The sequence below is a fragment of the Tachyglossus aculeatus genome, chromosome 17, assembly GCF_015852505.1.
Source record: "Tachyglossus aculeatus isolate mTacAcu1 chromosome 17, mTacAcu1.pri, whole genome shotgun sequence".
Taxonomy (NCBI): Eukaryota; Metazoa; Chordata; class Mammalia; order Monotremata; family Tachyglossidae; genus Tachyglossus; species Tachyglossus aculeatus.
The window spans coordinates 10,176,293-10,191,770 of record NC_052082.1 but is presented as its reverse complement, the minus strand read 5'-3'; the positions used below and the strand labels follow the sequence as shown (position 1 = coordinate 10,191,770).

At 49.9% G+C, this 15,478-nt stretch overlaps 1 protein-coding gene across 1 annotated transcript in view; it reads left to right on the top strand.

Moving 5' to 3' along the window:
- The first annotated feature begins 12,938 nt into the window (after positions 1-12,938).
- BTC (betacellulin) overlaps positions 12,939-15,478 on the top strand; it is a 47,629-nt gene continuing 45,089 nt past the window's right edge. Inside the window, exon 1 of the mRNA XM_038759622.1 lies at positions 12,939-13,008. Within this exon, the coding sequence (XP_038615550.1) occupies positions 12,945-13,008 (64 nt within the window). The 5' untranslated portion in view covers positions 12,939-12,944. The remainder of the gene's footprint in view (positions 13,009-15,478) is intronic.

Genomic DNA, 15,478 nt, shown 5'->3' with positions numbered 1-15,478 from the left:
GGGGGCCTCATGCTTCCCACCCAGAGAGAGGTGTGGGGTCAACACTCGGAGGAATTATAAAATCTCCCTTGATTGCCAGCCTAACCCAGACTTCAGTCCCAGGCTGGTTCCGCAAGAGATTCTTCAGGCCTGGGAGGGCCGTGGCGCTTAGCTAATAAATAATTGCGATATTTGTTAAGCGCTGACTATGTGCTGAGCACTGTATTAAGGTGGAGTAGATACAAGATAATCACGACTCTCGTGGAGCGCACAGTCTAAGTAGGAAGGAGAACGGGGATTGAATCCCTATTTTGCAGAGGAGGGAACTGTGGCAGAGAAATGAAATGACTTGCCCAAGGTCACACAGTTGGGAGTCCTTCGACTTCCGGGCCCTTGCCCTTTCCACCAGGCCACGCTGCTTAGCTGCTGGGATAGGCTGAGAGTACATTCACTCATTTCATTCGATTCATTCAATCGTATTTATTGAGCGCTTGTGGGTAGAACACCGCACTAAGTGCTTGGGAAAGTACAATACAACAATAAACAGTGACATTCCCTGCCCACAACGAGCTTACAGTCTAGAGGGCAGTAAAGGAGGGTAACAGAAGAGTATTTGGGATTCCACCACCACCACAACACTGTAGAAAGTCAGAGAATGCTTTAGATTGTCACCTTGTTGTGGGCAGAGAACTCTCTCAAGAGTTTATTGGGCACATAGTAAGCGCTCTATATATATCACCGATTGATTGATTGATTGATCGATTGCTCTCTCTGCAGAAATAGCAAGGGGCCGTGGAACCAGTTAAGATTTCTAAACCTTCCGAGGCAACAAATTAAACTGACCTCATGGCCAAACTCCCAGCGGGACAGCTGCTGTTTTGAAGCCCTTGGTTCCATGGTCTTGCCTATGAGAGAAAAATTCTTGAAAAAGAGTTCATGCAGTAATTAGGAAAATGATGTTTTTCTCTTCTTCTCCTCGCGGACCTCCCTGCCTCCTGTCTGTCCCTACTCCAGTCCATACTTCACTCCGCTGCCTCCATCATTTTTCTAAAAAAAAGGTTCAGTCCCTGACTCCCCACTCCTCAAGCACCTCCAGAAGCTGCCCAGCCACCTCTGCATCAAACAGAAACTCCTCACCATCAGCTTTAAAGCTTTCAATCAGTCCACCCCTGCCTTACCTTATCTTGCGGATCTCCTCCTCCAGCCCAGCTGACACGTTTCATTCCACTAATGCCAACCTGCTCACTGTACCTCGTTCTCAACTATTTCGCCACCAACCCCTGGGCCACATCCTTGCTTTGGCCTGGAATTCCCTTCCCTTTCATATTCGGGGGACCACAACTCTCCTCTCCTTCAAAGCCTTTTTAAAATTACTTCTCCTTCAAGAGTTTGAGTCCTCCTCTCCCCTTCTCCCTCTCCCTTCTGCATCACCTATGACCTTAGGCCTGTACCCTTTAAGCACTTGATAATAATAATGGCATTTATTAATCACTTACTATGTGCAAAGCACTGTTCTAAGCACTGGGGAGGTTACAAGGTGATCAGCTTGTCCCACGGGGGCTCACAGTCTTAATCCCCATTACACAGATGAGGTAACTGAGGCACAGAGAAGTGAAATGACTTGCCCAAAGTCACACAGCTGACAATTGGTGGAGCCAGGATTTGAACCCATGACCTCCGACTCCAAAGCCATGCTCTTTCCACTGAGCCACGCTCCTTCTCCGTGATCTATCTATACTTGATCTATGTCCCACCTCAGCCCAACACCACTTTATGTACATATCCATAATTTATTTGTTTATGTTAATGTCTACCTCCCTCTCTTGACTGTAAGCTCCTTGTGGGCCAGTAATGTGTCTATCAACTCTGTTGTACGCTCCCAAGTGCTTAGTGCAGTGTTCTGCACACAGTAAGCACTCAAAAAATACCATTGATTGATTGATTGATTGAATGATTCTTGCTGTCCTGACCCTTTCGAAGACTCAGCTGATTTGCTCAGAGCACCGGGAAGGTAACAGACTAAGAATTCAGAGCTGGATTAGGTGGATCTTGGGGAAAAAAATCGCAAATAAGAGTTTGTTTTCCAGATAGACTTCAAGAGGCTTGGAATGGAGAGGTGGAGAAAGTGGAACCCGGGAAATTCTGGCATCTATTAAGTAATCAATCAATCAATCGATCAGTGGTGTTTATTGAGCCCTTACTGTCTGCAGAACACTGTACTAAACCCTTTGGAGGTTACAATACAGTAGAGTTGGAAGACATAATGATAATACTGTTGGTATTTGTTCAGCGCTTACTATGTGCCAAGCACTGTTCTAAGCGCTGGGGGGGATACAAGGTGATCTGGTTGTCCCATGTGGGGCTCACAGTCTTCATCCCTATTTTCCAGATGAGGGAACTGAGATGTTACGTGACTTGCCCAAGGTCACACCTGACAAGTGGCAGAGGCGGGATGGTATAGTGGATAGAGCACAGGCCTGGCAGTAAGAAGGTCACAGGTTCTAATCCCAGCTCTGCTACTTGTCTGCTGTGTGACCTTGGGCAACTCACTTCACTTCTCCCTACCTCAGTAACCTCACCTGTAAAATGGGAATTGAGACTGTGAGCCCCATGTGGGACAGGGATTGTGTCCAAACCTATAAACTTATATCTTCCCCTGCGCTTACTAGAGTGCCAGGCACACAGTAAGCGCTTAACAAATACCACAATTATTATTTTATTACCAGGAGCTTGCGGTCAAATTTGATTTCCATTGAAGTTCCCTGTAGTAGCAGATCTACTTGGTTTTGGACCAAATTTGTCATGAAACCAAGAACAACAGGGTCTTGGTCCTGGATTGGGGGGAAAGAAGTTCAAAGACAGAGCTATTTCATCACCAAGTAGGTCCACTCTTTAAAGTTCTCCCTCTTCCTTAGCCATGGGACAAGGAGGTTTGGAAGCAGCAGCTGCGGGCCTGATAACTTGAAGGGACCCGATAAATGTCAACAGTAAACAACTCCGCGGTATTAGGAAGACCCAAGGATAAATCAAGAAACAAGGTAGTAAAACCAATTATCTTCCTGCCAATTAATTTCTTCCTGGTAAGGCAAAGAACACGGCGGTTACCTAGGGCTCTGGCATCTAGCTGTAGGCTTACACCTGATATAAAAGCTCCTGTGAGGCCGCTGTTGGGTAGGGACAGTCTTTATATGTTGCCAACTTGTACTTCCCAAGCGCTTAGTACAGTGCTGTGCACACAGTAAGCGCTCAATAAATACGATTGAATGAAAGAATGAATGGTATAAGATGATGATGATGATGGTATTTTTTATGCGCTTACTATGTGTCAGGCACTGTACTAAAAGCTGGGGTGGATACGAACAAATCGAATTGGACACAATCCCTCCTGTCCCGTGTGGGGATTACAGTCTCAATCCCCATTAACCAATGCCATTAAAAAAACCAAAATCACACAGAAAATCATGAGCACATCTTCATCCTCCTGCGGATGAAGGTTCCTGATGGTATATCCTGCACCCGGGGCGACGGGACCCGGGCTGTGGTATTCATTCATTCAACTGTGTTTATTGAGCACTTACTGTGTGCAGAGCACTGTACTAAGCGCTTGGGAAGTACAAGTTGGCAACATATAGAGATGGTCCCTACCCAACAGCGGGCTCACAGTCTAGAAGGGGGAGACAGACAACAAAACAAAACATATTAACAAAATAAAATAAATAGAATAAATATGTACAAATAAAATAAATAAATAGAGAAATAAAATAAATAAATAGAGTAATAAATACATACAAACATAGATACATATATACAGGTATATATGGCCACACGGACAGCTGTTCCTGACTCCCAAACTGTGTCCTAGGAGTCATTCCCGACGGGCAGTGGGAAGGCAACCCCGGAGCAGAGCTGACGGCCATCTCTGGGCTTTTTATGGCCTCGCTAAATCACCCTTGTTTAATAAAGGCATTTTATTTGGTTTTCTTTATTTCTATGGGAGCAAGTGAGCACATGGATGAGCTAGGCAGACCAGAGGCCAAAAGACACAGTTTTATCCGGTTTTCCGGAGGGGCAGGGCCTGGGGACTGGGACTAATTAGATGGGACGGCAGTTAGTAGTGGAGAAAGTTATAGAGTAGACACTTCCAGACCAAACTCGGGAGACGTTCCATAGCAATGAGAGCTCCGGGGTGGGTCCCGCCAGCTGTAATGTAGCACACTGAGCTGGGCACCTCTGATGGGAACATTTTGGGCGTGGGGACCAGGAGTCCCTGTGGACCACCCCAAGTGCTTAGTACAGGGCCCTGCGCAAAGTAAACCCTCACCGAATACCACCGATCAATTGATCGATGTTGCAATGATCCTCGTTACTTGTCCCCCCTCCGCCCCCGCCCGCGATTTCCCTTCCGACACAGCGCCATTTTCATTCCTTCCCAGGAAAGGGCGACGTGAGGGACAGAATTATCATCTTATTTATCGTCACCGTCTCTTCTTTGAGTCCAGCGGTTGCTGGGAGGGGGATGCCGTAAGAGAGGGGTGATGTAAGACTGGGGAAAACATCATGGAGTTTTGCTTGGCGGAGATAAAGCAAGGGATGAGACTCTCGTTGGGAAGGGGGAGAAGAGTCACTAGATTGTAAGGTTCCCCTATTTAGATTGTAAACTCCTTGAGGGCAGGGATTGTGGCTTCTTCCTTAATTGTCCGTAATAAATTATCCATACTTTAGTTATTTATTTATGTTACTTCATCATCAGTCGTATTTATTGAGCGCTTACTGTGTGCAGAGCACTGTACTAAGCACTGTTACTTCTTGTGGGCATGCTTCTGTTTATTGTTGTACTGTAATAATAATAATAATAATGGCATTTATTAAGCGCTTACTATGTACAAAGCACTGTTCTAAGCATTGGGGAGGTTACAAGGTGATCAGGTTGTCCCACGGGGGGCTCACAGTCTTCATCCCCATTTTAGAGATGAGGTCACTGAGGCCCAGAGAAGTGAAGTGACTTGCCCAAAGTCACACAGCTGATAAGTGGCGGAGCCGGGATTTGAACCCATGACTTCTGACTCCAAAGCCCGGGCTCTTTCCACTGAGCCACACTGCTTCTCTACTGTACTCTGCCGGGTGCTTAGTACAGTGTTCTGCGTACAGCGAGGGCTCGATAAATATGACTGAATGACTGTCTGTCTCCCCCTCCAGACTGTAAGCAGCTGGCCTAGTGGGAAGAGCACGGGCGTGGGGGTCAGAGGAGGTGGGTTCTAATTCCGCCTCTGCCACACGTCTGCTGGGTGACGTTGGGCAAGTCACCTCACTCTGTGCCACAGTTCCCTCATCTGGAAAATGGGGATTGAGACTGTGAGCCCCATGTGGGACAGAGACTGTGTCCAACCCGATTATCTTAGAGAACCAGCATGGCTCAGTGGAAAGAGCCCCGGCTTTGGAGTCAGAGGTCATGGGTTCAAATCCCGGCTCCGCCGATTGTCAACCGTGGGACTCTGGGCAAGTCACTTAACTTCTCTGGGCCTCAGTGACCTCATCTGTAAAATGGGGATTAAGACTGTGAGCCCCCCATGGGACAATCTGATCACCTTGTAACCTCCCCAGTGGTTAGAACAGTGCTTTGCACATAGTAAGCGCTTAATAAATGCCGTTATTATTATCATTATTATCTTGTATCTACTCCAGCACTTAGAACAGTGCTTGGCACATATAAACACTTAAATGCCACAATTATTATTATTATTATTATTATGCTTGTTCGTTTATTCATTCAATCATATTTATTGAGCACTTACTGTGTGCAGAGCACTGTACTAAGCACTTGGGAAGTCCAAGTTGGCAACATATAGAGACGGTCCCTACCCGACAGTGGGCTCACAGTCTTGTAGGGGCTTGTTGTGGGCAGGGAATTTGTCTTCTAACTCTATTTTATTGTACTCTCCTAAGTGCTTAGTACAGTGCTCTGCACACAGTAAGCACTCAATAAATGTGATTGATTGATTGGTTGGTCCTCTCCCAAGAACTTAGTACAGTGCTCTACATAGAGTAGGTGCTCAATAAACACCACTGATTGGAATGATCAATGGACTGGAGAGAAAAAGGCCAGAAGTTAGAGTTGAAATAGGGTTTTCTGGTTCACCCTTGAGCGAAGCCCTGTGCTGAGTCCTCTGGCTCTGAGATTGGAAGAGAAAGTGGTTGGGAGGGCCCAGGCCGACCTGGAAAGCTGGTCTGGGGACGACACAACGCCTTCCAGTGGAACTCAAACAATAACCGTAGCATTTGTTAAGCGCTTACTATCAATCAATCGTATTTATTGAGCGCTTACTGTGTGCAGAGCACTGTACTAAGCGCTTGGGAAGTACAAGTTGGCAACATACAGAGACAGTCCCTACCCAACAGTGGGCTCACAGTCTAAGTGCCAGGCACTGTACTAAGCACTGGGGTGGATACAAGCAGATCAGGCTGGACACAGTCCCCGTCCCACATGGGGCTCACGGTCTCAACCCCCATTTTGCTGATGAGGTAACTGAGGCCCAGAGACCTGCCCGAGGTCACAAAACAGACAAGTGGCGCAGTGGGGATTACAGCTCAGGACCTTCCGATTTCCAGGCCCATGCTCTATCCACTAGGCCATGCTGGGTCCCTTTCGAGGTGGAAATCGGGGAAGGGGATTGAAGTGGCCAGATGGTCCACCATAGGTCGGGCGGCTGGTTTGAGAAGGGCTTGAACTGGACAGGAGGATGCAAGGCTAATCTGGGGCCATTTCCAGAGCTGACAAGGTAACTGCCGTCCCGGCCAACCGCAAAGTCGATAATTTCATCTCCCAAGGAAATGGGAGGCACTGACGTCCCTCTAGCTCATGCCAGGACTGAAACCCACAGTGACTCTATCCCCCATTTTTTAAACTTCCTGACAGGCCCAACCGCATTGCTTATGTTGAAAAATGGGACATGGGGACGCTATCGCAGGCATACACGTCTTCCCCTTCCCCCTTGGCAACCACCAGAGGAGGGGAAGCTTGGCCGAAGAGGGGCTGGGTGAATGTTTCCCAGAATAATAATAATAATGGCATTTATTAAGCGCTTACTATGTGCAAAACACTGTTCTAAGCGCCAGGGAGGTTACAAGGTGATCAGGTTGTCCCACGGGGGGGCTCACAGTCTTCATCCCCATTTTACAGATGAGGGAACTGAGGCCCAGAGAAGTGAAGTGACTCGCTCAAAGTCACACAGCTGACAATTGGCAGAGCCGGTATTTGAACCCTTGACCTCTGACTCCAAAGCCCGGGCTCTTTCCACTGAGCCACGCTATTAAGCGCTTACTATGTGCAAAGCACTGTTCTAAGCACTGGGGAGGTTACAAGGTGATCGGTTGTCCCATGGGGGGCTCTCAGTCTTAATCCCCATTTTACAGATGAGGGAACTGAGGCACAGAGAAGTTAAGTGACTTGCCCAAAGTCACACAGCTGACAATTGGCAGAGGTGGGATTTGAACCCATGACCTCTGACTCTAAAGTTCGTGTTCTTTTTCACTGAGCCACGCTGCTTCTCTATTCTATTCTCTATTCTCTATTCTCTCTATTCTTCTCTATTCTCTCTTCTCTAGTCTATTCTAGACTTCTCCCAGAAGTTAGGACATCCTTGCTCCATGTCCCAGAATGCAGGGGGATCCTTATTGAGCACAGACTGGGCATGCTCTGTGTTAGGTAAATAGAATTATAGATATATACACATCATCAATAAAATAAATAGAATAACAATAATAATAATAATGGCATTTATTAAGCACTTACTATGTGCAAAGCACTGTTCTAAGCACTGGGGAGGTTACAAAGTGATCAGGTTGTCCCACGGGGGTGCTCACAGTCTTCATCCCCGTTTTCCAGATGAGGGAACTGAGGCTCAGAGAAGTGAAGTGACTTGCCCAAAGTCACACAGCTGACAATTGGAGGAGCTGGGACTTGAACCCATGACCTCTGACTCCAAAGCCCGGTTTAAATGGGTTTGAGTATACACAAGTGCTGTGGGGTGGGGAAGGGGGTAGAGCAGAGGGAGAGAGTCGGGGCGATGGGGAGGGGAGGAGGAGGAGGAGAGGAAAAGGGGGCCTCAGTCTGGGAAGGCCTCCTGGAGGAGGTGAGCTCTCAGTAAGGCTTTGAAGGGGGGAAGAGAGCTAGTTTGGCAGATCATCCTGATCTGACCTGATCATCCTGTATCCTCCTGAGCACTTGATACATAGTAAGTGCTTAACAAATATAATAATAATATTAATTTGATGATAATGGTGACATCTTCGGAGTCCCGTGGCATTTCTTCAGGGTCCCTCATGTTGAGGAATGGGGTTAAATACTCTTTGTTTATAGACCTCCGCTGGAAACCCAGATGGCTTACCGCTTTCCTGACTTTGGCTGAGGTAATGACATCCTCAAAATTTCAGCGTGGCTGAGAAGCAGCGTGGCTCAGTGGAAAGAGCCCGGGCTTTGGAGTCAGAGGTCATGGGTTCAAATCCCAGCTCCGCCAATTGTCAGCTGGGTGACTTTGGGCAAGTCACTTCACTTCTCTGTGCCTCAGTCCCCTCATCTGTCAAATGGGGATGAAGCCTGTGAGCCCCACGTGGGACAGCCTGATCACCTTGTAACCTCCCCAGTGTTTAGAACAGTGCTTGGCACATAGTAAGTGCTTAACAAATACCATCATTATTGTTATTATTATGAGGAAGGCCAGGTTTTTCCCTATCAGCGAGTTCTCCATCCTTCTCAGAGCCCCAGTCACTGTGGGGGAAGAAATGTTCGGAAAGTCATCGTTGTGGTGCCTTTGTCTTGTCTTCAGGAAGCCCTCCTTGTCTGCACTTTTCACTAGGGCTGGGGTTGGAGGTTGGGCATTTCACAGATTTCCCAGGGAGAAGACAGAGTCCTTTTTTATCATATTTTTTAAGCATCTGCTATGTGCCAGGCACTGTCCTAAGTACTGGGGGAGAAACAGCATGGCGTAGTGGCTAGAGCACGGGCCTGGGATTCAGAAGGACCTGGGTTCTAATCCTGCCTCTGCCACATATCTGCTGGGTGACCTTGGACAAGTCGTTTAACTTCAGTGGACCTCAGTTACCTTTTCTGTACAATGGGGATTAAGAGTGTGAGCCCCATGTGGGACAGGGACTGTGACCAACGTGCTTGACTTGCATCTACCCCAGTGCTTAGAACAGCGCTTTGCACATAGTAGTATAATTGAATAAATAGTAAGCACTTAACAAGTACCATAATTACTATTACTTAACTTCTCTTTGCCTCAGTTTCCTCAACTGTAAAATGGGGATTAAATTCTTGTACTCCCTCCTCCTTAGACTGTGAGTTCCGTGTGGGACAGGGACTTCGTCTTAGAGAAGCAGCACGGACTTGGGAGTCAGAGGACGTGGGCTCTAACCCCGACTCGGCCACTTCTCTGCCGTGTGACCTTGGGCAAGTCACTTCACTTTTCTGGGCCTCAGTTGCCTCATCTGTAAAATGGGGATAAGGAATGTGAGCCCCACATGGGACCACCTGATTACCTGGTATCTATCCCTGTGCTTAATATAGTGCTTGGCACATAGTAAGTGCTTAACAAATACCAACATTATTATTATTATCTAATTGAATTGTACCTTCCCCCAGTGTTTAGCACAGTGCTGGGCACATAGTAAACTTGTTTTGTTTTGTTGTCTGTCTCCCCCTTCTAGACCGTGAGCCCGTTGTTGGGTAGGGACTGTCTCTATATGTTGCCGATTTGTACTTACCAAGCGCGTCGTCCAGTGCTCTGCACATAGAAAGCGCTCAATAAATATGATTGAATGAATGAACATAGGAAGCGCTTAACAAATGCCATAATTATTATTATATAGTAAGTGCTTTGCAAATACCTCAAATTATTATTATTATTGTAAGCCAGAGTTAGGAGGTGGCCCAGGGATTTTAGAACATCTGTCCACTCCAGGGAGGGCCGCCCCTTTGGGCCCGAGGGAATGGGTGGGTTACTTGGACCAGCCCAGGGAGAGTGTTGGGGGGGTGCTGTGTTGGGAGGCTCAGTGTGGAAGGAGAACTGGCCCTTCTGAGAATGGCTGGCACTGGTCTTTCTGGGCCAGAGTTGACATCAGCGTGTCCCCTCCCAGCCCCTGCCCAGGAGTGGAAAGTAAACTCATAATAATAATAATAATAATACTTATGGTATTTGTTAAGCACTTACTATGTGCCATTCATTCATTCATTCATTCAATCATATTTATTGAGCACTTACCATGTGCAGAGCACTGTACTAAGTGCTTGAGAAGTCCAAGTTGGCAACATATAGAGATGGTCCCTACCCAACAATGGGCTCACAGTCCAGAAGGCACTGTACTATGAGCTGGGGGTAGATGCAAGCAAATCAGGTTGGACATAGTCCCTGTTGGTGTCACAGCCTCAATCCCCGTTTTACAGAAGAGGTAACTGGGGCCCAGAGAATCAAACAATTAATCAATCGTATTTATTGAGCGCTTACTGTGTGCAGAGCACTGTACTAAGCGCTTGGGAAGTCCAAGTTGGCGACATATAGAGACGGTCCCTACTCAACAGTGGGCTCACAGTCTAGAAGGCACTGTACTATGCGCTGGGGGGTAGATGCAAGCAAATCAGGTTGGACATAGTCCCTGTGGGTCTCACAGCCTCAATCCCCATTTTACAGAAGAGGTAACTGAGGCCCAGAGAATCAATCAATCAATTAATCATATTTATTGAGCGCTTACTGTGTGCAGAACACTGTACTAAGCACTTGGGAAGTCCAAGTTGGCAACATATAGAGACGGTCCCTACTCAACAGTGGGCTCACAGTCTAGAAGGCACTGTACTATGCACTGGGGGGTAGAAGCAAGCAAATCAGGTTGGACATAGTCCCTGTGGGTCTCACAGCCTCAATCCCCATTTTACAGAAGAGGTAACTGAGGCCCAGAGAGGTGAAATGACCGACCCAAGGTCACACAGCAGACAAGTGGCAGAGCCCGGAGTAGAGCCCAGGACTTTCTGACTCTCAGGCCTGGGCTCTGTCCGCATGGTGAAGGGAGGGAGTGGGGCAGGGAAGGAGTGGGAGAGAGAGAGTGAGGAAGGGAGGGAGGGAAGGAGGGAAGGGGAAAGGGGGGAAAAGGGGGAGTGGAGCAGGGAAGACTGGGAGGAAGGAGGGAAGGAAGGAGGGAGAGAAGGAGTGGGGCAAGGAGGGAGAGGGGAGGGAGGGAGGGAAGGAATGGGTCAGGGAGGATAGGGGAAAGAAGGGCGTGGGGCAGGGAAGGAAACAGGGAAGGAGTAGGGCAAGGAGGAGGAGGAGGGAGTGCGACAGGGCAAATCACTTCACTTCTCTGGGCCTCAGTTCCCTCATCTGTAAAATGGGGATGAAGACCGTGAGACAACCTGATCACCTTGTAACCTCCCCAGCGCTTAGAACAGTGCTTTGCACATAGTAAGCGCTTAATAAATGCCATCATTATTATTATATTATTATTATTAAAAGGGAAGGGGGAAGGGAGGAGGGAAGGAAGGAAGGGGAGAGGGGGCAGGAAGGAAATGGGGCAGGGAAGGCAGGGCCATTGTTGGGTAGGGACCGTCTCTATATGTTGCCAACTTGTACTTCCCAAGCGCTTAGTACAGTGCTCTGCACACAGTAAGCGCTCAATAAATCCGATTGAATGAATGAATGAATGAAAAGGGCGTGGGGCAGGGAAGGAAGGAGGGAAGGAGTAGGGCAAGGGGGGAGGAGGGAGGGAGGGAGGGGGACAGGGAATGAGGGAAGGATGGGGCAAGGAGGGAGAGGGGAGGGGGAGGGAAGAAACAAGGAAGAAGTAGGGCAAGGGGAGGAGGAGGGAGGAGGAGGGAGGAGGGAGGGAGGGAATGGGGCAGGGAGGGCAGGGGAAGGAAGGAGGGAAGCAGGGAGTGGGTCAGAGGGCGGCTCTTCGGTCCCTCTGCCTGAGTTGCCACCTCCGGCCGGAGGGCGGGGAGCAGGAGGAGGAGGAAGAGGAGGAGGAGGAGGGAGGAGGGAGGAGGGCTGTGGCTTCGTCCTCCCGGTGCCCGCCCCCGGCCCGGGCACTTCTGCCCAAGCCTCTCTGTCCTTTCATTTTGTGCCCGGACTTTTTGTTCCCTCCGCCCCCCGGGACAGCAGTAGGAGGGACACCGAGAGGGATCAGGGGCAGAAGAGCAGGGGAGGAGGAGAGGGAGGAGGGAGGGGGAGGAAGGACAGGGGAGGAGGAGAGGGAGGAGGGAGGGGGAGGAAGGACAGAGGAGGGAGAAAAAGGGAGGGAGGAGGGAAGGACAAGGGCAGAGAGAGAAGAAGGGAAGAGGGAGAAGAAGGGAGGGGGGAGAGAAGGAGAAGAGGGAGGAGGGGGAGGAGGAGGGAGGGCAGAGGGAGAAGAAGGGAGGAGGAAGAAGGGGAAGGGGAGGGGAGGAGAAGAAAGAGGAGGAGGAGGAGGAGTGTGTTAGGAGAAGGAGCAAAAGGAAGAGAAGAGGAGGAGGAGGAGAAGGAGGAGGAGGAGAGAGGAGGAGGAGGAGGAGGGGAAAGGAGGAGGAGAAAAGGCAGAGGAGGAGGAGAAGAGGCAGAGGAGGAGGAGGGGGGCTAGGAGAGGAAGAGCAAAAGGAAGAGAAAAGGTGGAGGAAGAGGAGGAAGAGGAGGAGAAAGGAGGAGGAGGAAGAGAAGAGGTAGAGGAGGAGGAGGAGGAGAAAGAGGAGGAGGAGAAGAAAGGAAGAGGAGAGGGCTAAGAGGAGAAAGAACACAAGAAAGAGCAGAAGAGGCAGAGGAGGAGGAGGAGAAAGGAGGAGAAAGAGGAGGAGGAGGAGGAGGAGGAGGAGGAGGAGGAGGAGGAGAGGGCCAGGAGGAGGAAGAGCAGAAGGAAGAGAAGAAGAGGCAGAGGAGGAGGAGAGGGAGGAGGAGGAGGAGGAGGGGGAGGGCTGTGCCCGGGCCCTCCAGCCCCGCAGGTTGGAGGGCATGGACCCAGCCGTCCCGGCCCCCAGCCCCGGCCCGCTGCCGATGCTCCTGGCCCTTGCCCTGGGTGAGTGATGCCCGCCGTGGGAGGGAGGGAGGAGGGGGAGGGAGGAGGGTGAGAGGGAGGGTGAGGAGGGAGGGTGAGGGTGAGGAGGGAGGGTGAGGAGGGAGGGTGCCCGGCCCGGCCCGAGGGCCCGCAGCCCGGGGCAGGGGGCCAGGCGGGTCGGGCCGGGGGCAGCAGGCCGGGGGAGCCGGGAGTCCGGCCGCCGGGCCGCCGGGGGGTACGTCCTGGGGGCCCCCGGGAGGCCAGGGGGACACTGCCTGTACCAGGGGGACACCGCTCACAGGGTGGGGGGGTTGGTTGGGGGGGGGAAGCAGTTTGGCCAGAGGTTACAGTCCGGACCCGGGAGTCAGAAGCTCATGGCTTCGAATCCCAGCTCTGCCACTTGTCTGCTGGGTAACTCACTTCCCATCCCAGGGCCTCAGCTACTTCACCTGTAAAATGGGAATTGAGACCGTGAGCCCCACGTGGGACAGGGATTGTGTCCAATCCGCTTTGCTTGTATCCACCGCAGCGCTTAGTAATCATAATAATGTTGGCATTTGTTAAGCGCTTACTATGTGCAAAGCACTGTTCTGAGCGCTGGGGGGGGGGTACAAAGTGATCAGGTTGTCCCACGTGGGGCTCACAGTCTTAATCCCCATTTTACAGATGAGGGAACTGAGGCTCAGAGAAGTTAAGTGACTTACCCAAGGTGACACAGCAGACATGTGGCGGAGCCGGGATTCGAACCCATGACCTCTAACTCCAAAGCCCGTGATCTTTCCACTGAGCCACGCCGCTTCTCTACAGTGCCTGGCACCTAGTGAGCGCTTAACAAATGCCATGATGATTAATTCGGAGGCATAAGGGTGGCACACTTTTAGACTGTGAGCCCACTGTTGGGTAGGGACTGTCTCTTTATGTTGCCAACTTGTACTTCCCAAGCGCTTAGTACAGTGCTCTGCACACAGTAAGCGCTCAATAAATACGATTGATGATGATGATGGAGGTATACTGGCAGCACACCAGAGGAACACCTGCTGGGGCAGGCTGCCGAAAAGGGGGGGTGGAGGGGGGGTAGGGGTCGGCTCTTTGTGGGGCTGCAGGGTCAGAGGTCAGGGACCACCCTGCCAGGGGGGAGCAAGGTCAGAGACCCCCAGGGCGGGGACCACAGCTTCAGGTGAGCAACGGCAGGGACCCTCCCCCTGGGAGAGCTGGCACAGCGAGCGCAGGGACCATCTCATTCATTCAATCATATTTCATTCAGTCGTATTTATTGAGCGCTTACTGTGTGCAGAGCACTGTACTAAGCGCTTGGGAAGTCCAAGTTGGCAACATAGACGGTCCCTACCCAACAGCGGGCTCACAGGCTAGAAGGGGGAGACAGACGACAAAACAAAACACGGAGACAGGGGTCAAAGTCGTCGGAACAAATAGAATTAAAGCTGTATGCACATCATTAACAAAATAAATAGAATGGTAAATATGTGCAAGTAAAATAAATAGAGTAATAGATCTGTACAAATATATATACAAGTGCTGTGGGGAGGGGAAGGAGGTAGGGCGGGGGGGATGGGGAGGAGGAGAGGAAAAAGGGGGCTCAGTGTGGGAAGGCCTCTTGGAGGAGGTGAGCTCTCAGTAGGGCTTTGAAGGGAGGAAGACAGCTAGCTTGGCAGATTCATTCATTCATTCAATCGTGTTTATTGAGCACTTACTGTGTGCAGAGCGCTGGACTAAGCGCTTGGGAAGTCCAAGTTGGCAACATAGAGAGACGGTCCCTACCCAACAACGGGCTCACAGTCTAGAAGGGGGAGACAGACGACAAAACCAAACACGTAGACAGGTGTCAAAGTCGTCAGAACAAATAGAATTAAAGCTATATGCACATCATTAACAAAATAAATAGAATGGTAAATATGTACAAGTAAAATACAGTAATAAATCCGTACAAATATATATACAAGTGCTTTGGGGAGGGGAAGGAGGTAGGGTGGGGGGGGACGGGGAGGAGGAGAGGAAAAAGGGAGCTAAGTGTGGGAAGGCCTCTTGGAGGAGGTGAGCTCTCAGTAAGGCTTTAAAGGGAGGAAGAGAGCTAGCTTGGTGGATAATAATAATAATAATAATAATAATAGCATTTATTAAGTGCTTACTATGTGCAAAGCACTGTTCTAAGCGCTAGGGAGGTTACAACGTGATGATGATGATGAGGAGGGTATTTGTTAAGCGCTTACTATGTGCAAAGTACTGTTCTAAGAGCTGGGGAGGTTACAAGTTGATCAGGTTGTCCCACGGGGGGCTCGCAGTCTTCATCCCCATTTTACAGATGAGTTCACTGGATCAATCAATTGATCGTATTTATTGAGCACTTATTGTGTGCAGAGCCCTGTACTAAGCGCTTGGGAAGTCCAAGTTGGCAACATATAGAGACGGTCCCTACCCAACAGTGGGCTCGCAGTCTAGAAGAGGGCATCTCGTCAGGTCAGCGAGGTCAGAG